Genomic DNA, 23,533 nt, shown 5'->3' with positions numbered 1-23,533 from the left:
AAAGTGTCTCCAAACCTTGTGCTAGTACTGTGGAGTAAATGTTTTTTCTCTTATTAACCCTTATTGAGGCTTTCGGAATGAGTGTTGCACAAAAAAATGCACAAAAAACAAAGAAAAAGCAAAACATGAAGCAAACTTTGATGTTCGGTGAATTGTAAAATCTACCATGATGGAGTTTTTGCGCAAGGCATACATTCACAAAAAATGTTGGTTGAATTTTCGAGTATACAACCTCAGGAGCATGAGGCTTTAACGACATATTTGCACCGAAGTAGTTGACTCTGAATTGTGTCATACTAGGGATGTAACGACCACCGGTATTGTTGATTAGACGCGGTAAAAACTCCCGACAGTTAGTATTACCCTTTCAAATTAAAATGATCGTAAAACCATGATGGATAACCGTACTTTCCTAAACTCACAGCCGAGTGAAACTGCTCATTTCCTGGAGAAGCAGCAGGGTTAGTTATGTTCGCTCTCTTCTCTCTCTCTCTCTGGCTGTGCCAACTCTGATGTAAACAAAACATGTTGCTCTCAAAAATGGCGCCCGTGGTGATCACGTGCCCTTTCGAGACCTGTCAGCGGTAGGCCCTGAGAAGAGGACGTGCATGCGCAGTGTGCAATGTGCCCAGCAAACGGCGCTCATTCGTTTTCCTCCCTAGTAAAAGAACGACATCTGCAGTCTTGACATATTTTGGATTTGCAACTCTGAGGGGAAAATAACGGAAGACAATCAACCTACAAAATGCACTAACGGGGGTAACGCTGGCAATATGTTGAGCCATCTCAATGGCCACCATCCACAGCTTTTCAGCGAGTATAAGGTTTTACAGGAGTAACGTTACTGTGTGTGTGTCCGGCAGATGATAATAATCATCAATAACAATCATAGTGATAACAGTAATAATCATAATAATACATTTGCTTTTCTATTATTTACAGAGTGGGTGTGCAGCAAGCTACAACTACCACAACTACAGCATCATCTGCCAAGGAAAGTATATTGTGTGTTTTGTTTATTTGTTTTACCCAATAAAACTTTGTTAGACCATCAGTGCTTTTTAAGCATTTTGAGCACATTCAACAATACCGTGATAGCAATGATCATTTTGGTCACATTAATCTTGATATGAAATTTTCATATCGTTACATCCATACGTCATACTTCTGTGATGGACAGTAAACACAACATTGTGGGGCGGCCCCCGGGTGACCATCCCTACATCTCACCTTGCCCCAGTCCCGCTGACTCTCTGTTGTGGCTGAGGGCATTTTGGCCCTCTTCTTGCTGGCTTTGAGCTTCTCCCCAGCCTTGACCACCTCGCTGGTGTCATTCTTACAGGTGGGACAGTACCTGGTAGCACAGAAGGACAGTTAAACGCTGATGTGCAAAACACAAAACAGATTTGATTTTCTTCCTCTTACCAGTCCTCATCGTCCGGGATGGTGGCCAACGGCGGGTTGAGACAGTAGATGTGGAACGCCATGTTGCACTCGTCGCACAGCAGCTGCATGTGAGCGTCCTGCTTGCCGCCGCACACGCAGCATGAGCAGAAGCGGCACTCGGCATCCGGGTCAGCCCTGCAGTGTTTACACTCGGGCCCGCTCTTTCCTTGCAATGACAAGAAAACAGACACAGAGTGAATGTGGACCGTATTACTGTCGTCAACATTAGCAATGGCCATGATTAAACAATTATTTTTCAATCTTGGGAACTTCGATCAGTGTTTATGAGAGGTTATGTGACATTCTATAGCTTTGTGGCCGCAATCCGCAGAAGGCGCAATAAAAGTGTTGCCTCAAGTCGAATGATGGCTGATTGTTTAGTTTATTGGAGCAGTTGAAGTCAAATTGGGAGTGCCCTACTTGGCTGCAACCAGCAGAGGCGCTGTTGATTCAGCGTGCTGTTTAAAGGGAACTTTGGGACGTCAACTATGGGAAGTTGAGTTACTTTGTGCTAAATTTTCCAGACAGTTATGCTCACCAGCCCTCAATTTTTGCCATATAAAATTAAATACATACAAAAATATTTAGAAAATAACAATCAATAAATTTACTAATCACTTTTCAAGACCGTCAAGCAAATTTTGTCACTTGCCTATCACTAGTGTGATGTGAATCGAAGCCCCTTTTAAGCAATTGCTTTGAAGCTGAAATTCCCATAGCTGACGTCATGTTGGACTTCTTTAGACAGCAAACCAGTTGAGACCAAAACAATAGCGGCTCTGCCACTTGAACTCTCTTTTGCTTCAAATGCTTCAAGACGCAAGTAATCAACTATTGGGATTTTTATTGATCAGTTCATCGACAATCGAACTGAATGGAGTGTGGTTACATTTAAGTCCAGTAGATGGCATCGCAATTCTACATGGGCTGCACTTTAGATGCCGCATAGTCAGCAGCCAAAGGAGGTGCCTTCTAAACAGTTTGAAAACAGTTTGAAATGGTTCTATTCTAAGTCATATGCCAAAAAATATGTTGTGATTAATACTCTTCTCACAAGAGGCTGCAATGTGGCAATATAGATTTTAGGCCATATCGGCCATACCTATGGCCAGTGATGCAAATTAGGCAATGACGTTATCTAGTCTCCCCACAACCCCACCGGAACCCACAACTGAACAGCAGCAGACTATTCTATTCATTCGACACAAATAGGGCATACGTTTAAATTGTCCATCTGCAGCAGACAAGGGTGAAGCTCCTGGTTTCTCCACCTGGTAGATTTCATCCAGGAAATGAACCTTACAATCCCCGATCACATCATCAGGACCCCTGGAGGAGGGTAAAACACACACAGAAAATAAGCAAAGAGGAAGATTTGAAAGAAGAAGAAGGGTGTGTAGGGGATGCAACCTCAGGAGGAAGACCCTCACCCCAGGAGAATCTTGACTCTGAGCTCCTTGTTGGTCCGGGATGTCTGGTTGAGGGTCTGGATCTCAGCGTCAAACCAAAAACCCCTCTCCTCGGGTGTCTCCAGGTTGTAGTTGACCATCACCTGCATACCCACCATAAGCTGGTCGAAGCGCAGCAGGGTCCGGGCGCGAGGTCGCACGTGAAGAGGTCGGATCTCCACCAGGCCGTTCTCGGGATAGCTGGCCAGGGAGGAGAGAGTATTACAGTATGTACATGGTTTTCTATGTGTTTAGCTTTAGTTACTTACTCCCTGTATGGAACGCCAGAGCACTCACATAGAGCACCTTTGACTAGCGTTTTTTTCCAGTCGGTCCTTAAAAACAGCAGAGCACTCCTGTCATGTACATGTACCGTAGAATCTAGGATGAGAATCTCCTGGCCTCAGCCACAACACTGAAGATGAGTCATGGATTGTGCTTCCAGCATGACAACAAATGCAAGAAAGGAGTGGCTCAAGAAGAAGCACATTCAGACCATGCAGTGGCCTTAGCAGGCTGCATAAGGCCCTATGATGTCCGCGTTACCTGAATCACGAAACTGGCCAATAAAAAACAGAATCTACTGTTAAATGCAGAATCTCGTGAAAATTGACAAATTGTGAATGAAGGAACATTTGTGTGGGGAAGTATTTCCCCGGCGGACCACACAATCATAGCAGAAGCTCTTCACGAACACTAACCCGCCCCCTCCCGGACTAAACATGTCGAAACAGCAACCTGAAACACTGGAGAAAGTTGGCGTAAAAACTTTGATACTCATCTTTATTGTGAATAGAAGTAAGCTGGGTTAGCGGGGCATGCTAGTGCGGCTGTGTGTGTGTGTTTACACCGTCTTGTTTTACCACGTGTTAATGTGAGCAAGCGTTTTACAATGCCTGCTGACGTTGTGCAAATTCTGAATGAAATAAGGACGAGAGGCACTTTTATTCTTGGACCCAGCTCATTTGAACCTTTAACAAACAATCTCAACACACACAACGCAATTCCGGTGTTCAAAATAAGACCGCTGTTTGCCACATCTTGTCTAATTGTGTCAACAAAATTAGGGTGTCATAAAAAATGTCTTACGTTAATAACGCAGTTGGAATTGCGTCGGCAACGTCTTCCTTAACCACGAGCACGGACATTACAGTTTGTTGAGGATTTTGTAGCAATGTGTGCAGAGGCTGACAACCCGTTGGAAGTTCAGTTTCTGAAATACTGTGCAAAATTGGCCAATGATATATTGCATCAATAAATGTAAGGATTTTTGTATTTAATTAGCGGACATTTTATTTACTGTCACAAAAGGTACACACTCTATGCTGGTAAAGTAAGTGTAAAAGGGAAAAAATGGAATTCTACAAAATTTTAATGGAAAAAAAAAATACAATTTTGAAAAACAAACATGGAATTTTGGAAAAAAAATCAAACGGATTCCAGACCCTATCTGGTGATTTTAATCCGTAAGTAAATCAGTGAGGCCAGCTCAAACTTGGAGTTGCAAAGTCTCAAAACCTTCTGGACTCGGAGTGAATGTGTAAAGAGGAATGGACGAAAATGCCTCCAGACATGTGGGCAACTTTTCTTTTTACCAACAAGGATCTCCAACAAAGTACTACGCCACATGTATTTGTACATTTCCCTCAATCCAATATAAATTATTAAAGCCTTTATTCAATTTTTTCTTTCTTGTTTCTCTGTTACAATAAATCTATCATAAAAAATTCTGGAGTGTACCGGTAAATATGCTAATACATTTGAGCTGCCAGGAATAGATTTAGCGCTCTGCATCATAACTCCACTCCGAAATTCCACACAGGATGCATTAAAAGTGAAAGACAGCAAGTGTTTCTTGCGTCACGCATTTAATCAGTAATCAAATACAAGCGGTCACAAAAGGCGAAATATTTTCCGCACGTGCAGAGATCCAGACGTGCAAGGCACGTCCGCGAGCCCGGGTAGTGTGCATTAGCACCACTGTGAAAGGCGAGGTGTGAAAGAGTGCAGAACACCTCCACAAGCTCGCAGCCCAGCCTTTGACTTTAGGGAGTCATGATTAGAGCCCGCCCGATATGGGATTTTTGGGGCCGATGCAGATATTGGGGGCTGAAAAAAAGTCAATATATCGGCCGATATCCGATATATCAGCCGATATATGAAATAAGTAACAGGATATATACTGATTATACAGTATACTGTCCATGAACATAAATTCTTAAATACCCAAAATACGATTCAACACAAAGAAGCAGCAAAATTCAAATAAGGAACTTTAATTAGCAACACTGTCAACGGCTTGTGCTGGAACCCTGGTTAACTCGCACACGGCAGATGTTGCATCTAACGTAACGCCTGTTGAGTCTTTTGTGTAGTGACTCGTCCCCTCAGCCTGTGAAATGAAAATACTGTGTATACATTTAGTGCATTTTGGTATTTAGCCTAGAATTTGACACTATAGTTGACCATTTTAAAATAAAACCAAGCAGCTGCATTGGACTGAAAGTGATCATCCATGTGCTAATGTGAGGTGCATTCACAGAAAGCATCTTACCAATATCAATTAGTCATATTTCCTAGAGATTGAAAAGGGCTATCTTCAGCCACTGAGTATTTGCAAACAGCTCAAAAACAAATGCTGAAGCAAACATTAAAAAGTGAAAAAAATGTTGACTACAAACAAAATAAGAAATAATCCAAACATGCATCACGTTACTAGACTTAATACAAGGGATTAAAATACATTTTATGTAACAATGTAGCTGCTTTCCAAACATGCAATATATACTGTAACATTAGAATTAATACTTGGTACATTTTCAAAATGATTTGAATGAAGGCATTAACTTGTGAATCCTGCATGGAATTATGCAGCAAAGTGTGACGCTGTGTATATCTGCATATATCTCTATTTCACTTCAATAGTGCATATAAATGTATCATAGTCTTAGATAGCGGTGGAAATGTAAGTTAACAGTTGCATCTATCTTTGTTTATCTCACAGAGATGCTACTTACACAAGATTAAAACATCGTAATACGCTCTCTCTAAAACGTATCTGAAAAAACTGGAATGTTCTCCTTGACGGGCCCTGACAGCGTGGCACTAAAGTGTTTTATTGTTTTACAAAGTCACAGCTTACCACAGTGTAAAAAAATACAGTTTCTTTGGGCACCTCGCTGCTCTGTCTGTGAGTGGCGGGAGGGGCCTGGTACTCGGGCAGGGAGCAGCACAGAGAGACACACAGAGAGGGAGCGACAGAATCTCCGCGCAGCAAAAAAAAAGTGAATATATCAGTTGCATATTCAGCGATATTGATTAATCGGTGATACGTCATTATCCGCCCGCCGCCGGTCGGGCTCTAGTCATGACTAGCGACAGTGGCCCTTAAAGAAGAATTGCTCTCTCTTCCCTCGCTCGTCTGTCTGCAACGGCCATTGTTTTCTGCGTCCTGATTGGCTGTAAACTATTGTCAATCAATCTCCTTCGTGCCGCCCTGCATGTCTCCTGTGTCAGCGCTAGCTTGCTTGCTTACCAACTCCAATACGAGGAATGTGTGAAGCCGCACGCTCCTGTTGCGTTCCTCATGAAAGGAAAAGCAAAGTGATGCGCTATTATGAAGACGTGTCCCCTCACATTGCTAAGATATGATCCCCTTTGCAACAGTGGAAAAAACGGCTTTAAAAACTTCCTGAAAATGGTGGACTCGAGATGTCCAGCGAGCTTCGCAGCAACAATTATTTTGCACGGCAAGCTCTACAACAACTGTACAAAGAAGACTGACACACAGTTGCTAAGCCTGATGCAGTTGACAGATTGGTGTTCCTGGCACAAAATAAGGACATAGTTGTGTCTTCTAAAAATACTACTTTTCAATTGAAAGAATTTTTGAGTTGCTGACATTTTAAGTTTTCCTCTTAAACCGGGCACTCCTTCATATTTTGTTCTTTGGTTATCAGCTGAGGATTTGAGCATAGCTAAAGGCTTGTTATTAAAAAAAAAAGACTAGATTTGACTTATTCTATATTTATTTCAAAAAGAGAATGGCCTACTTTATTTTAGTGGCTATTTTTTAATAAGATTTTTTTATATGGGCATCTTGCATGAAGCTTTAAAATTAAAAGAAACATCCTCATGTTAAGTATTTATTTTAATAAAACAACTTAAAACGCATATTTGGCTTTGATTATGTCTAAACTCTCTTTGCTTACAAAATACCGGGATTTATATTGTATATCGATATTCCACCTAAATATATCGGGATATGAGTTTTGGTCCATATCGCCCAGCCCTAATGGCGGCTATCTTGTGCAGATAGTACGTCCAAGACCATGCAGGCAGATGTTTATGGGGTCAAATATGTGTGCGTGCGTGTGTGTGTGTGCGTGTGTGTGTGTGTGTGTGTGTGTGTGTGTGCGGGAAGAAGGCAAGCACAAAAAAAAACCTTGCCCGCCCTCCCACTCTTTTCTCTAGCAAATGAGGGGATGGAGGAAGAAACCCAGGATGCCGCTCAGGACAAAAGGCAGACGACAAGGCGTTTTTGTTTTGTTGTTGTTGTTTTTTTTTTAAATGCAAGGCAAACAGGAAGCTGATAGTTTAGACCTCCTCTAACAGGAAATGGGTCTGCGTTCTCTTTGCAGTAGGTTCGGATGCTGTGATTTAATAACATCAGGTCTTTGTTTTCCTTCATCACACCCTCCTCTTGCCTCCCAGTCAATCAAACACATTATGCAAGGCCTGTTACTATAACTTAACGACAGAAAAAAACAGATACGCGTATTGCAAACCCGTGATTGAGTCGCTTTGGTGCGCAAGGCGGCCATGTCTCACCGACGACACGTTTGCAGCAATTACAGACAAAGCCGAAGGAGCCGAGAAAAGGAAAGAAGAAGAAAAAAAAGTAATGCTCCTGAGAATGCAGGGGTTACCATGGAAACGCCAGCTTCCAGAATGCATTTGCTGGAAAAGAGAAGTACGCGCAGGACCAATTTGCCAATTTGACGAACTACCGCTGTTACTGAAGCGTGCATTCGTTTCTATCAGCGAAATGCACGAAATGGGAGGGAAACTGGGGAAACTCATTATCTCACTTGCAGATACAGTAACAACACTCCCAATCCAACAATGTGCCTCCAAAAATACCATTTCAGCAAAAGTACTTACTCCTCGTATTTAATGTGGTAGACGACGTCCTCGTCTCGCTCCTTGACTTCTGTGCTTGAGTCTGTTGTCTGGGAGGTGGACGCTCCGTTGCTTTCAGAGTTTAATGCATTAACATTATTCCTGCTATTGTCTGTGCTTTGGCCTTGTTCGCCCTCCAGCTTTCCGTTAGTCCTTTTGGGGGGGCGTCCCACCTTGCCCTTGGTGGGTGCTTTAGGGGGGCGGGTCACGTTCTCCACGCAGGCCTCGAACCAGGCGCCGACAGTCACATCTCGGCAGTCCACCAGCTCATTAATCTAAAGGGGGACAAAGGGCCTCATTTTAAATCATAACCAATTAGCATATTGACACAAATATAAGACCACCCTGAATTTAAGACAACGCATCATTTGGACCAAAACAAAAGACACAATCTTTGTTACTGTATATATCATACTGTACTTTCAATATCATTGAAATCAAGTTTCATTTTTAGCTAGTCGACCATTGTTTAATTAGCATCGTAACTCCTCCTCTGTTGTCTGCTAACCTACTAACAACCTTTCAGACACCTTTAGGTCACGGCTGAATGGTCACTGTTGTGTGTGAGTGACAGGAAGAAAAGCTCTGCTTCAGGCAAAGTTGTTTGGCGCCACCTTCCGGTTGCAGGTATCAAGCTCTAGACCACCGAATACAAAATGACCATTCTTTTTCAGTATTCCACGGAGTCTCATATTGGGGTCAACACGGTAATTGATCATGAAGAAGTTTGTCATAATTGACACAAAAAGCAACACTGCCATTGAAACAGGAGTTCAGCACATTCAGAGAGAGAATCAAAACATCCGCATCTTAGTTTTGTGTCGTAGGTGACAAAGCCAATTAGCGTAATACTGAAATCATTTACAGCTGTCCCTCGTTTATTGCAATTAATTGGTTTCAGGCCCGACTGTGGTAAGTGGGATTCAATATTAAGAAATGGAATATTTTCGTAGTTAGAGCATAGAAAACCTGTTTATGACTTTCTAAATAGGGTTTTTACCATTATGCCAGCCCTCTAGGCATGAAACAACGCCCCTATAGTCACCTTTACACTTGTATTACCCAATATGGTAGACATAATACTGTAATAAAAAATAAGCCATCTTAGACATACTGTACATAAGATAAGACCTTAGCATTGACAACGTACTTCCTGGTGGCTATTGTGTCATCAATGTAACGTTATTGACACCTAGAGACCACTGTAGAATACTACACTCCAGTCACTGTTTGTGGTTCAGGACAGTCTCACGATGCACTTCAACTAGAAAAGCACTCTGGGAGCGCATTCCAATTCCTGAAAATTTTATTCAAATCCATTCACAACTTCTGAAGTTATTTTGAACACAATCAAACAGGAAAACAAACAAACAGATTAACACCGGCAAAAGCATAACCTCAGCATTTGTGCTTTGCGGAGGTGAGGAGCAGAGAACACATGCTGTGAACATTCACACAGCAGCTGCTGTCGGCCACTCTCCACACTGATAACATGCTGCTAGCAATCAGCTAACAGTCAACTCTAGCGAGCTGATGTCCCGTCACTTTCCAGGCCCCGCTTGTTAAGGCGCACACAGAAAGTCTCAGATACTGAATGCCTTATATTTGTTCATTTAGCCATTTTTATGCTTGAAAATGCTTAATTTAGGCCATGAACACACACAATTTGCTTAAATATACTTTTTTTTTTTTTACTAATAGACCATATTAAACCATGTAAGAGTGGTCATTTATTAATTAGTTTTTTTAAATGAGTGAGGGCGTGATGTTCAAACCGCGATGTAGTGAGGGATGACTGTATCTCATTTATTATGAATTCATTTTATTTTAACAATATGTGGAGGGAAATTGCCCAAGGGCCGCACTTTGGACACTTGTATTTATTAAAAAAAAAAAAAAACTTACTTTGTACACCCCAATTCCTGGGTCCACTAGCATGTTTTTGCTGGATGTGGGCGACTGGGTGTCCTGTGTGGGACTGCAGGACCTGAGTCCATTTTTGGTGCTAGCTGAGTCACTCGGCGCAACGGTGTCCGGCTTGGGGTCATTTGCGGGATCTGTAATGTCACTGCTGTCATTGTCTTTAGTAGTGGAGGTTTCCATAGCAACGGGGGACACCGGTGCAGGGGAGGAGGGGCTTTCAGAGCGAGGGACGGCAGACGCCGGAGCAGAGGTACATGCCTCGCCGGGAGAGTCCTTGACCGAGTCCTTGTCTGAGGGGCTGTCTGGAGAGTCCGTTTGGGAGCGGATGAGGAGCTGGACGATGTCATTGAGACCCACGTTGTAGTCGAATAGCGTCTGGCCATCTTCCATCTGGAAAAATAAAGAAAAAATGGCTGAGATACAAAAATAGCACCCATTAAATCAAGATGACCAGGCTGAGGTAGGACGCTACATCATGGGCTATTTCAACAAGAGGATATTACTGTGTGTATTTAAATGCAGAATGGACATTAAATGTTTTCAGGTCAGAACGTCAACGTTTCGGCCTTTCATCCACACGGAAACGGCGTCCTGGTTGCTCTGAAACATTCTTTTTTTTAAAACGGCTTCCAGAGCGGTAAAATCTAAAAACGCCGGCTTGTCATTGCCGTGTATACAAGCAAACCGCTGCTTTCTGAAAACGATGATGTCACCGCGTCGTCGTCGTCACGTGACAGAAGTGACCAACCGACAAAATATCAGAACACTTCGACATGGCACGACTCATCCCTGTCGACATTCTCCTGATATTTTTTTAATTACACGCCAAAAGGACTCACGGAAATAATTTCACTTCGTTGTCAGTCTAGACAGCCTTGGAAAGCAGAAGACGACAGACTTTGTGCGCATGCGTTCTTTCTTGTTCTATAGTTTTGGTGTCACGTGGTTCTGTCTGCATCTGTCCACAAGTCTGGACACAACTGTTTACTAATGCTTTTGTGTGGACAGGGCCTAAAGGACACCACTACCAACCATCTTATTAGTCACAGAGCACCAGGCTTTATTTTAAAATGTGTAGCAAAGCCTTTTCCCCCCAAAGCTCACACAGAGTGGGCTCATATAGCTAGGGGTGGGTCACAAGCAATCTATGAGGAAGGAGGTTTTTACTTCATGCAGTCATAATAAGCTGGAATTTCAAAGCCGACCTCTTCTCTCAAAAGTGGAGCAAACAAGCGAGGGAGATAGTGGATTCTTCTCTCGTTTGGTGTTCATAAACAAGTTCTCGGGACACATATTGTGGGCACTAGGCCTGGGGCGATAATAAAGAAATGAATCAATCACACAATGAATGAAAATGAACTTTGATCATTTTGCCAGCCTCAATCCATTGCCATGTACTGTAAATGTGTGCATCTTTTCCTCACCTCCCGCCTCCAAATAGGGAGGAATAGAGTTCACTCTGTGCATTGGTTTCAGCACCTTAGAACAACGGCATGAATGGAGTGAGTCCTTTTGTCTGTCATACAGTCTCTTTGTCTCGTTGGGTGAAGGCGGGGCCGGGAGCATACACACAGAGTGCAGAAGAGTGGAACGTAGTGGAAATGACAGTTAAAAATTATTAGACCACCCTTGTTCCTTCAGTTTATTGATCCATTTTAATGCCTGGTACAACTAAGGGTACATTTGTTTGGACAAATATAATGATAACAAATATAGCTCATAAGAGTTTAATTTAAAAGCTATCTAGCAACTTCCATGGCTTTCTTGATAATAACAAAAATCACTCAAGTTCTTACGTGACTAGCTATAGCATTGTACTGCCCAAAAATGTAACTCTTATGAGCTATTTTTGTTGTCATTGTTATATTTGTCCAAACCAAGGTACCTTTAGTTGTATCAGGCATTAAAATGAACAAGAAACTGAAAACACAAGGGTGGTCTAATCATTTTTTTTTTAGATTTTTTTATTGTACTTTTCTTAAAAGCGATGTTAAAATCTCGTCTTGTTCTCGCAGACCCAATATTGTGTATTGTCTTGTGTTTCGTGACATCATTTCAAAGCAAAGTCATAAAAGGGGAGCTTTTAAAGGTACTTCAATGCAGTGCATTAGTGACTATTACTGCTTGTCAATACTGATCAGCAACACAATCACATAAAACTAAAAAATGGCATATCCCATGCTCATTTTTCCAGAAAAAAGAGGGAAAAAAGTGAGTTGCCATGACTACATAACAAGAGCAGCCCCCCGCCCCATCCCATGAACCAGAATCACGTACACGTCTTGTCAACCAGCATCACTGCAGACTTTGCAGAGTGTGGTTCCATCATATTTACTACTGTTCGGAGTACAGAGTCTTCACTACAGGCGGCATTCATCTCAAAGCCATTGTGCGGCGGCAAGCCAAGCACGGACGTCAGTGTTCCTCCCCATTTCTGTGGAAAGGAAGTTGAAGACGTAGCGAGAGGGGGAGTGGGGGAGGGAGTATCATATGAGGAAAGAGCGGGCGCCATTTCCCCATCACTGCCTGGTTTTAATCGTCTCATGGAATTTAGATCAGTGGTGCAAAACAGCCACCTGGGTGAGCCTCCGTTTCGGCTTAACCTTTATCCGTTGATGCTGCAGACGTGACGCTAAAAAGGAATCAAATAAATAGATCCAATAGTCTTGCGGTTGAGGCGGCATGCACTGCATTAAAAGCGAATCCCATCCAGGCTTTCCCTTCATTACCACGAGCGCCATCAGCCCCTTCGCTGCTTTCAATCACAAGCAGCTCGCCAAACAAAACACCCTAAAGGATGTTTAAAGTGCAGTAAACCTGGCCTAAGATATGAATGTGAGCGTGGTTGTTTGTGTATATGTGCCCTGCCATTGTTTGGCGACCAGTCCAAGGTGCACCCTGCCGCTCACTGGGATAGCCTCCAGCATACCCCCGCAATCCTAGTGAGGACAAGCGGCATCGAAAATGGATGGATGGAAACCTGGCCTAATATCTTCAATGTGTGTAGCCGTCGTCTGTGATTCAATCTGTGGTCATAAATAATGCAATCAAATATAAACACACATTGCCTCGGGTAGCCTCGTTATATGACTCAGTGAAATGTCATGCAGCGTTTCCACTCGGCGTTCCAAACGAAGCTCTCTCTAGGTTTACAGCGTTGGTGGGGGGGCAGGTAGTAATTCTGACAAACACCATCAGAAGCGTGCAGTGCAGCAATTACTGTTATGCAGGTGTGTCCAAAGTGCGACCCAGGGGTCATTTTTGGATTGCAGGACTCATTATTATTGGCCCTTGACATATTCTAAAAATAAAATGAATTAATTATTAAGACGATATGTTATTGATTTCCACTAATATGCTTTGACACCTACAACACAAATATATACTGACCTAAACAAGCATATATTGACTTCTATTTGATTGCTTTTAGCATCTTTTAATGTCCAAAATGTATTAAAGTGCCCCATAATGTATATTATAACCGTCATATTTTATAAAAGAACTCAATAGAAAGACTCCAAAAAGAAAGTCAAAACCCACGGTCCGTTCACTCAAATAAAGACATATGTGTCATTTCATTGTGAGTATTTGAATTGAATAAGATATTGTGTTTGTTTAATACAGGGGAGTCTAAACGTTTTCCAGTAAGGGCCACATACTGAAAAATGAAAGGATGCAAGGGCCAATTTGATATTTGGAAAAGCAACACAAAGATATGCTCCCACGTTATATATACGTTATTAGTACGAACTTCTGTCTTTGCTCTTTTTTTCTTTAAAAAAATCTTCAAAAATTGTGTTTTCATATTCTCATAAAATTGCGACTTTTTTCCTCGTTAGAATACGACTTTTTCCTCTTACTATTTTGACTTTATGCTCACAAAATTACATCCGTTTTTTTCATTTGTCTTTTTTTTCCAATTATTTCAACTTTCTTCTTGTAAATGTTCTTTCCATAATTATAACTTCAGCCTCTTTTTCCGTAACCACATTTTCCAAAAATTACAACTTTATTCATTGTTTTGTTTGTTTTTCATAATATGACTTTTTTATTATTATTTCTTTAGTATTTTAACTTTAGGCTAGTAAAATGTTAGTAAAAGGCTAGTAAAATTTGTCCTCATAATATTATGATGTTAGTCTATGACTCTTTCTCATTAGATAAGTTTCTCCTAATATTTGGACTTTTAAAAATTACTGTTGATTTACTGTTGATATTCCAAGTTTGCTGTTGTTCTTCTTGTGAAATTCTATTCTAAGATTCAAGATTCAAGAGTTTTATTGTCATATGCACAGTAAAACTGGTGGTTCTGCTATGCAATGGAATTCTTGTTCTGTTCATTCTCCCAAAAAAAGAGAGAAAGAAAAACAGAAGAAAATGAACATCAGAACATCACAGCCTGGGGCCGCACTTTGGACACCCCTGGTTTAATAAAAGAACAACATATAAACCTGTTTTATAGGAAATCTTTCCTTAAATGACTTCTGTTGTGCTCTGGGAAAGGGGCACCCCTCAAATACAATTGTAGGGGAAACACTGCTTTACGTGAGGAATCCTCAAAAGGCGGAACCAAATGGCTTTTTTAAAAAAGCATTGCGCTACCAGTGTGTGGAATCAAACAATCCCTTCTTCTCTGCACAGGGCTAATTTCTCTTATGTTGTTTCTTGCAGGCTGCCTTTCAAACAGCATGTTCCCTCATTGCAGCAGACACCAAAGACAAATATCTGACAGATGCTTAAACAGAAGCAAAAGGAAGACCTGTGGCTTACGTAAAAACACAAGGCCAGGAGGGATGTTGTTGGATTTGAACTTGTGTTACATTTTTACATCTTTTTCTGATGCTGCTATCTGATTTTGTTGAATTAGCTTTCATATGACAACAATAGAGTGATAATGCTAGGCCTCATGCCTGCAAAAAATCTCAACACATTTGACCCTCACGACCAAAAATGTCACCATCAGACAAATGTCTAAAACAAGGCCCTTTCCCTCTGTCTTACCCCTACTCCTTAATACCTAGGGCCAAGGGGAGGAAGCCACTAAGAAATGGGAAACCACTTGATTCTCATTACGTCATCACCCTTCACTGCTTGCTGGCTGTGACACTGGCGGATGAGTCAATTAAATTGTTCATGATAAATGTTTCCTACCACAAAGTAAGCTCCACACGTTTGTACATTATTTCAATGTTATATACTGTAGCCTACCTCAGATCACCTTTTTTTTTAATAAAAAGGCACACATTTTTACAAACTGTGACATTTACTGCAAAACAACAAACGACGAAGAAACAACCAGCACTTGTACAACAACAACATTTATAAAAACAGAAAATGTATCAAATATACATGTCAGATACAAATAACAATATAACAAACTTCAAACATCAACAAATGTATAACATTTATCAAGCATTATTTCAGAGTTTAAAAACCTCCCTGTTTTGACCTCAATCTCCTCCTGTTCTCTCTCAGATTATTTTGTACGAAAGGAATGGCATTTTGTTGCATTTGACTTTTCCATACTGGGATTGCAGCTTTTGAATGGTACTGGAGTGCTGTGTGGTATAGCAGAGGGCTGACTTCGGTTGGCTCAGCATCTCCTGCAAGAATGACACACATGCATGACTGATGGGCTACAACTGTTAACTCATTGGAAATTCAACAATAATAGTAATAGTGTGCTAAAAACAAATATGGAGTGATGGTAAAAAAAAAATAAATAAATAGATGGGACAATGTTAGATGCCAAAAGTTGAATAGACTTTAATAATGTGGCCATGTTGTTTACATGTTCTATTTAGCTCACTTCCTGACCATCCATACTGTATGCTGAATACAGTAAACATATCTCACCATGAGAACTGTTGGTGGACTAGAGTGGCTATAATTCGTAGCAAACAGACTTCAGGACAATGTGCTGCGTTACAAGAGTGATAATGTACTGTAGATTCCCCTCGCTAGCGGACGATTTAAAAAGACGACTTACAAGTTCCAATTAACAGGCGTGGTTGCTGTCTAAACATTGCCTCATCATTTATGAAATGCAGTTAAGTTAGATATTGGTGTTAGCCAGCTCGTTATAATTAGCGACAACCAACAATTCAAAACATGGTGAATACTTAAGTAAGAGTAGCAAAGGATTCAATATCTAATAAACCACGAGTGACGTCACTGTGAAAATCAATAATTATGCTTAATTACTTACATTTATATGCTTCTTTCAGTTTCTGCTCTGCCGTCTTGTCAGCGGGAGTGCTCAATCCGTGGAAACTCCTCCTACCCCTACATTTCCAGTGTGGTCCCCGAACACACTTGGTTTCTAGTGCTGTACACCCCTTACCTCTTACCCCTTGATTTATGGAGAATTGGAACGCCACTTAATTCTCGTGAATGCGCAAATCCTAGGGGTAAGGGCTAAGATCAAGGGTAAGGGGTGGAATTAGGATTCATAGCCTAAATGCTCCTATTTTCCCGCCACAACTCACATTCAAGGTACTAATCCCAATAACCGAGGTTGCCAAAAACAGCTATAAAATTATTTATATACATATTTTTTCCCACAACTCAATCTTTTAAAAACTACTTCAGCCTGAGCATTACATATTAAGTTGAAATTATATTTTTGGGAACCCTTTAAAAGGCCGGTATGTTTGCATAAATGTGTTTTTCTGAGTGGTAAAAGACCAAAGCTAATACAGATGTTTTTTTCCCCCACATACACACCACTATCAAAGATCAATAGCGACATACACTTACCATTCCAATAGCAAGGCACCCTTGCAGGAAAGAGTTAAGGATTAGAAATGTTGCTGCAAGCTTTAAATGGGGAAAAGTGCTGCCATCTCGAGGACAAATATGAATTCTAAATTGAAATGTGAAAATAAAGGATTGTATTAGTTTATGTTATGATAAATGTGGGATCAAAAATGGCATTTTCAATGGTCTTCAATGGGGCATTTTTGGTCAAGAGGAACAACTGTGTTGGTTTTTAGACTACGAGCAGGGGTGACTATTATTACAATGTTTTTTAAATGAATATCCTCTGGCATTTTCTACCTATAATCATTCAACACAACCAAAAAGGCTTGAAAATAAAAAAGCTGAATTCTCTTAAGGGTTTTAAATCAATCGGCTTAAGAAGAAGTACATAAGGAGAGCCACTTGAATGTTGTTCTCAGCAGAGATTTAATGGTGTGAAACCGGAGCCTCCCCCCACTGCGTTGGCGGCCATCCGAATACGATTTTCGCCTTCACTCGCAACCAATCTAGGCAGAAGAGCGAAGCAAAATAGGTCACGTTTCCCAAAACAATGACACAGGGGTGTGTGCGCCTGCCATCCTCTAGGATTCCACACTTAAAGGCCTTTTTGCCCTATGAAGAAAAGCACATTAAAAGCGGCAATAGTCACGGATGCATGTTTTTACTTTCTGTAAAAAAACGTAACCCACTGTTCATATTTAGACCTAAAAACCATAAAACTGTCTTAAATGTATTTACAAATGTGCAATGACTCATGTCGCAAAGGCGTGTCTCGTGTCTCGTTTTGTAAAGTGTAAAAATGTGAGGACACTTGGCATTTGTCATGCTATACAAAAGTATTGGGACACCGCTGGTTTCTTTTTGGCTGCTGCAAAAAACAGAAAATGTCACAAAAGCCAAAGAAAGACTTAATCCTTTCATTCTTGGTGAACGGAAGTCTTGCAAAACTTTCCGCCGCATTGTGCTACTTTATCGCCAAATTTTTGACGTTCAATTGCAAGTCGTATGACTTCAGGAGGTGTTCAACTTTAGAATTTCCACTTTTGGAGGTGAGAAAAAAAAAACAATTGAGACTTCCAAAGTTGAACAACCGTAAAGTGGTACAATTTAGAGTTCTGCCTACATTTTCTTGGAAAAAACATGCCTCTAATGTCAAACAAACCAAAACCAGGAGAAGTTAAAAGAATAAATCATGATATGTGATCAAATCTCATAAGACTTCAGCTCAGTGAGCAGCTGAACAATTAACTCCAAAACCTTGAGTAAAAGAGACGGTGAACAAGTTCCATAGGAATATCGGTATGGCTGCTCAGTAATAAATGGCTACTGCCTACCTCTGGGGTCAAAAAGATCTACATCTACATACAGAGGTGGACGCCATGGATTATGACTCCAATAGTAGTGCTGGGCGGTTTTGAATGATTTATGAATGTGCCGCGGTTTGACACTTCCTCCATGTTTCTGTGTAGTGTAGCAGTCAGACTGGATGAGATAGTGTCACGTGTTTAATTCTTCTGTCGGTGTTCTGGCAACGTTGATGCTTTGCGTCCCCTGGCAGCCTGTCGTGTAACTACAGGGGAACAAAACGACATAACCGACAGGGAAGTTTTACGTCGATCAGAAGCTCTAAATGTCGGTTTCGGTTTTTAATCGCCCAGCCCTACTCCATAGTCTCCTCTGGAAGGGATACAATGAAGTGAAATATTTGAGAAAATGATGCACATTTTCGTTATCCACAGGTACAAAGTTTTCCACAATGCATAGAAAAATATATGATTTTTGTAAATATCCATGTCGCATGAAAACTCATTTCTATTACTTTTACGTGAACGGCGGTTCACGTCTTTTTACACTTGTGTTCCAGTCAATAATCTTAAAGTGTGACTTGAAATGGCCTGTGCAGTTTATAAACGTTGCCCACAGTCTGACCCTGGAACAGATGAATTCAACTGCATATTTCCTACGGAGCGTAGAGGTTCTACTGTATTCGCTACATGGACGGCCTTAATAACAGTTATAGATAGGACATCTGGGGACGATAGCCAACTATTAACATGGAAGTTGCAAGGTCTTTTTGTCGTGTCTCTGACTAGTTAAGAGTCCAGGAAGTGTGCGAGTGCAAACATGCACGGCTGCAGCATACGACCCAAAGTAGGCCCATTGCAACATGGACTGCAGCCTTAACTAGGTCACGGTGACAATGTGCGTATGCGTGCGTGTTTGTGCGCTAAGCCTTTCGACTGCAACCCTCACAATCGTCAACCAGCGAAGCGGTGGAAGGCAGCTCGACTATTAAAGCGTGAAACATGTTGAACTGTTTAATAAACAAGAGAGGCCGAATGTGGGCGTGAGGTAGGACAACAAAAGGTGTGTTTGTGTGTGTGTGTGTGTGTGTCCTCGTGAACGTCAGGGACACAAGTAGACGCCTCAAAGTGTAACACAAGTAGCAAATACAACACTGGGTGGGGGGTGAGGGGGTTGCGATGCTGATGGCGTTGAGACCCTTGCTTTGAACTGGAGAGGCAGTCTGCACAGTGAGCGGGTGGTGGGGGGGTAAACAAGACGCCATTTTGAAAGGGAATTAGAGCCTTTTTCCTCCCACAAACCGCTTCGTGCAAGGGAGGGCACCAGCTAGCACCAGCTAGCTAGCGTACTGTACTCTGGGTGTCGCTGGCTCATTCCACGCATTGCTTAGCGCATGGAAATCCCCAAATCAACCCTCCCTTGCTTATTTTCCACCGAGACGGAGGAAGCACGGGATTTGCAGTGCAGGCCTTCGTCGCTGCCAGCCTGAAATAACCCAGCTAATGATTAAACCCAACAAGCAACGTCAAATCTGTGCGTTTTCACTTTTGCTGAGCTCGGGAAGGCCTGCAAGGTCGCCGCTAGCCCAGGCTTAAATACTCCAAGACAGTTCCGCATCATTTATACCGCAACTGCATGGCTCCACTGAGTTCACGACCGGGGGGGGGGGGGGGGGGGGGGGGGGGGGGGGGGGGGGGGGGGGGCCACACAAAGACGCACAACGAAGACAATCACCCTGAGGCCACAGAAGCCATCCCCTCCCGTTCCCCTTTTCCAAAAAGTCACACTATTATTGAATTCCACAACAGGAAGTAGGTCGCACAGTATCATTCCTGAAGTCTTCAGGAGTGACACATAATTGACAACAGGACATAAACAATGAGTGAAAGCATGCAGGACTTCCTGGTTGAGTCACAACAAAAAAACGCTATATTAGCATGCTAAAAGGAAATACTGTCAAAAGGGAATAAACCAGCACAATCCAATGAGATGCAGTACAACAGCTGCAATTTTTGTAGATGTAATTTATAAATATAATAATACTCAGTTTGCTGCTTCCGAATGTCACGGTACATATTGTAATTGTTGTTTCCCCTCAATGAACCGCAGCTCCCTAGTTGCCGGCTGGCACTCGTGCAGCCCCAAACCATTGCACTACCACCACCATGCCTGACTGTAAGGCGAGACACAATTATCTTGGTACTCACTTGTGTTGCCAGCTATTTTGACAAAATACCTAAACTGCTATGCCAGTTGTACACTGGCTACTCTAAAGGAGAAGCCAAGTTTAATTTCTATTGTCTCTTAAGAAGTTATACTCTTATCAAAATGGTTGCTGTGAGAATGTCAGATACCACTCATCAAATCAAACATGCTCACAGAAATAAAGCCTCAGAAACAGTTGGATTCGTACTGTACTATCATTGTAAAGGCAGAGTTTCTCATCATACTGAAGTTATTATGGCTTACATGTGGCTGCAGTAGACAAAGTCAACAACACTGTCATAGTATCATGCCACAAGTTACTTTGTTACGGAGGGAATCAAAAATATCCTTGCAGAATTGCCACATTAAAATTGCAGGGAAACAAGCCATGTCTGTACTAATTTACTTAATGCCAACATCGTAAGTAAGAAGTAATCCTTTGTCCCACATGTGTGCAAAATGGCAATAAATTAGTAAACAGTGTGTTTATTTGGATGGCTTGATGGAAAGATAGGTAGGTAGTGAGGAAGGTGTGTGTTTGTAGTGGGAGGGGGCATGTTTCTTGCATCCTGGTGGATTTTACACACCCCGCGGAGTCCGGGATTTCCTGTGGGGACCAAAACCTGGACCCCCCCAGGCAGAAACCACGAGCATGTCAAAGTGTGCAGATAAATACAGTAAATCCTCCAATTCATGCTTCTATTCAATAAAAGCAACCTCCGGATGTAGTTGAGTTAATTGAATCAACACCACAGGATGGCAGTGGCTGCATTTGAAAAATCACAAGTGGTCATCATCCAGCAGCTTTTTCTACCTCTACATGCACTTTAAAATGTTGCTACTCGCCTGTTGTTGCGATACTCATGAGTGTTATACTTGCATACTGTAGTTTGCGCTTTACCGCTCTTACAACATCGGTTCTGTCGCTGCTGTGTTGTGCCATACACTTGTTAACAAATGACCATGTGAGTCAAAGAGAGCTACTGTACGTTTTGCTTTGCGTGCTGCCATGCACTGCAAATCATGACAAAAATTAAGCTGTTATTTATAACAAGTGTCCAGTTATCACCTGCTTCCAATTAAGCCCCATGCTCTTTGCGGTTTTGGTAAATAAACGCCTCTGGCTGAAACTAGAGCATTATGTTATACATTGTATGGACCTTATTTGAAAAATGTATAATATCATCCCTCAGTGACATGTGATGACCCAAACTTCTCAAATATCTTACATTTAAAAGGGACTTAAAGGTTACGTAGCTGCCTAGAGGGCGCCAACTTTCAAACGTGAGCAGTCTTCATTGCGGGCGGAATTCCCCCCATGCAACACAATGTGAGCTGCAGCGATACGACGTTGTCTCTCGACGTTGTCTGGCGCATTCTTCTCCAGCAGATATCTGCAGCGGTGTGTCAGAATGAAGGCGTGTTAAGCCCCCACTCATGTCACTGTTTCAAAACCACAAAAATAGTTCATCATACCGTTTCTGCGATATGAGAGAAAGTGGACGTCCAGTGTGGCCACTACACGGAAATACCTTGAACGTCCTGTGTTATTCCTCGCAGAACCAGGCTTCGATGTGTTGAAACCACAGACGTGTGCTGTGTTGCCAAAAGTCGGGCATAGATGGCACCGGCGTTAAACTTTGTCGTTAGCAATGAGCGGTGCTGGTATGGCTGCGCTGTTGTCGGTCAACATATTACTCACATCGAGGGTCACCAAATGTGGGGATATGATTCAAAACAAGACAGGTTTCGAGGAGTGGTAGAAACCATTTACTCTCCACTGAACAACACAAACCACTTAGCAGCGTCTCAGTTGCTAAAAACAATCACATGACCCAGTAACTGCATTTTATTTATTTTAGAAATAAATTATAGTTTTGTTATTTCTTTGAAATACATATGTTCCACTTTCATTGTGTTCTATTGTAAGGTTTAAAAATGACTGTTTTGACTTTTTTTCTCCTCTGAATAAATGTTATGACACCTTATAAATGACACATTTTTAACAACTGTGCTGTAAACTAGTGCTGCAATTATAATTGTAACACCCGCATATGTGTTATATCTAATAACATTTTTTTAATTAATAATTAATTCATTGAATTCTCAGAATATGTCCAGAGCCAATTAAAAAAAATGCTGCAGGCTCACTTTGGACACCCTAGATGTGCCCTGTGATTGACTAACGACCAGTCCAGGGTGTAGTTTGCCTCTTTGCCTGAAGTCAGCTGGGATAGACTCCAGCTTCCCGACCCTGGCGAAAAAAATGGAAGGCTAATATTACCCTAGGTGCTATGACGAATTCACCCTCACCATGGACAAATGCATTTGAATAGTGCGCATGTTAGCATGGTTCCACTGAAAACTTTCTGTGTAACAGTGCATACCAAAAAATGTACATAATGCATTGCAGGAGTTGCAAAGACAATGCATTTGTTGAGTGATATCAACGTAAAGAAGTGGGTAAAGTAGGGGTGGGTGTCGTCCTTCTCTCAACAGCGTCAATGTAAACAAACGTTGAGCACGCATGGCCCCCACGCACAACAAGGTGATGTGACGTGACCAACGGACATGACCACGCTTACAGTGCAATTACATGTGGGGTCCATACTGGGTTCTTGCGCAATTGGCGAATTCCTATCAAAACAGGAAGGTCGCTCGCGTCAAAAACACCAGGACCACCACTCACTCACTCACGCAGATCCCCCCCCGCCCAAAAAAAACCACGACTCGACTGTTGCACGACGAGGCCCCAATTTACCTGCTTCCCTCGGTAGAAGAGGCGCTGCTGATGCGGGCTCACATTGAATATATCCCGTATTTTCAACCGGAGCGTTTCAATCTTGGTCAGCCTGGAGAGATCCTCCACGGTTCGGGTCTCCTTCCCGTCTATGGTGCGAACCTGGATCCACATCGTCTCGCCCGCCCTTGTTTACGTTTCAGATAAACAGCTGAATATGTATGTCCGGTAAATGTCGTTTTCGGTGAGAGAAGATGAGAGAGAGTAGGTGGGGTTCAAATGTGTGCAATCCGCGTCTCCATCGCGTTTTATTTGTTCCAACGTAGAGAACAACGTCGGCCGGACTGTGGATCCTGCTAGTCGGGATGATGTTTCACATGAGGTCGCGGCGCCAAGTAAATCTCGCGAGATTACGAGCCTGGCAGTTAAAGGCGCCGCTCACAACATACAATAACACACTATACTTTTTACGTTTTTTACGTTTTTTGTATCCACATGATACAAAAACAGAGGGTGGGCTGAA

At 42.0% G+C, this 23,533-nt stretch overlaps 1 protein-coding gene across 1 annotated transcript in view; it reads right to left on the bottom strand.

Annotated features, from left to right (window-relative positions):
- Window positions 1–23,502, bottom strand: part of LOC129169736 (E3 ubiquitin-protein ligase UHRF2-like) — a 33,671-nt gene extending 10,169 nt beyond the window's left edge. Inside the window, exons 1-7 of the mRNA XM_054756422.1 lie at window positions 23,032–23,502; window positions 9,981–10,388; window positions 8,058–8,350; window positions 2,877–3,095; window positions 2,666–2,775; window positions 1,426–1,612; window positions 1,231–1,354 (exon numbers count right to left, since the gene is read on the bottom strand). Of these exons, the coding sequence (XP_054612397.1) occupies window positions 1,231–1,354; window positions 1,426–1,612; window positions 2,666–2,775; window positions 2,877–3,095; window positions 8,058–8,350; window positions 9,981–10,388; window positions 23,032–23,184 (1,494 nt within the window). The 5' untranslated portion in view covers window positions 23,185–23,502. The remainder of the gene's footprint in view (window positions 1–1,230; window positions 1,355–1,425; window positions 1,613–2,665; window positions 2,776–2,876; window positions 3,096–8,057; window positions 8,351–9,980; window positions 10,389–23,031) is intronic.
- Window positions 23,503–23,533: the final 31 nt, after the last annotated feature.

Source organism: Dunckerocampus dactyliophorus, chromosome 17, assembly GCF_027744805.1.
Source record: "Dunckerocampus dactyliophorus isolate RoL2022-P2 chromosome 17, RoL_Ddac_1.1, whole genome shotgun sequence".
Lineage (NCBI taxonomy): Eukaryota > Metazoa > Chordata > Actinopteri > Syngnathiformes > Syngnathidae > Dunckerocampus > Dunckerocampus dactyliophorus.
Note: the sequence above shows the minus strand (reverse complement) of the source record. Positions and strands in the feature narration are given on the sequence as shown.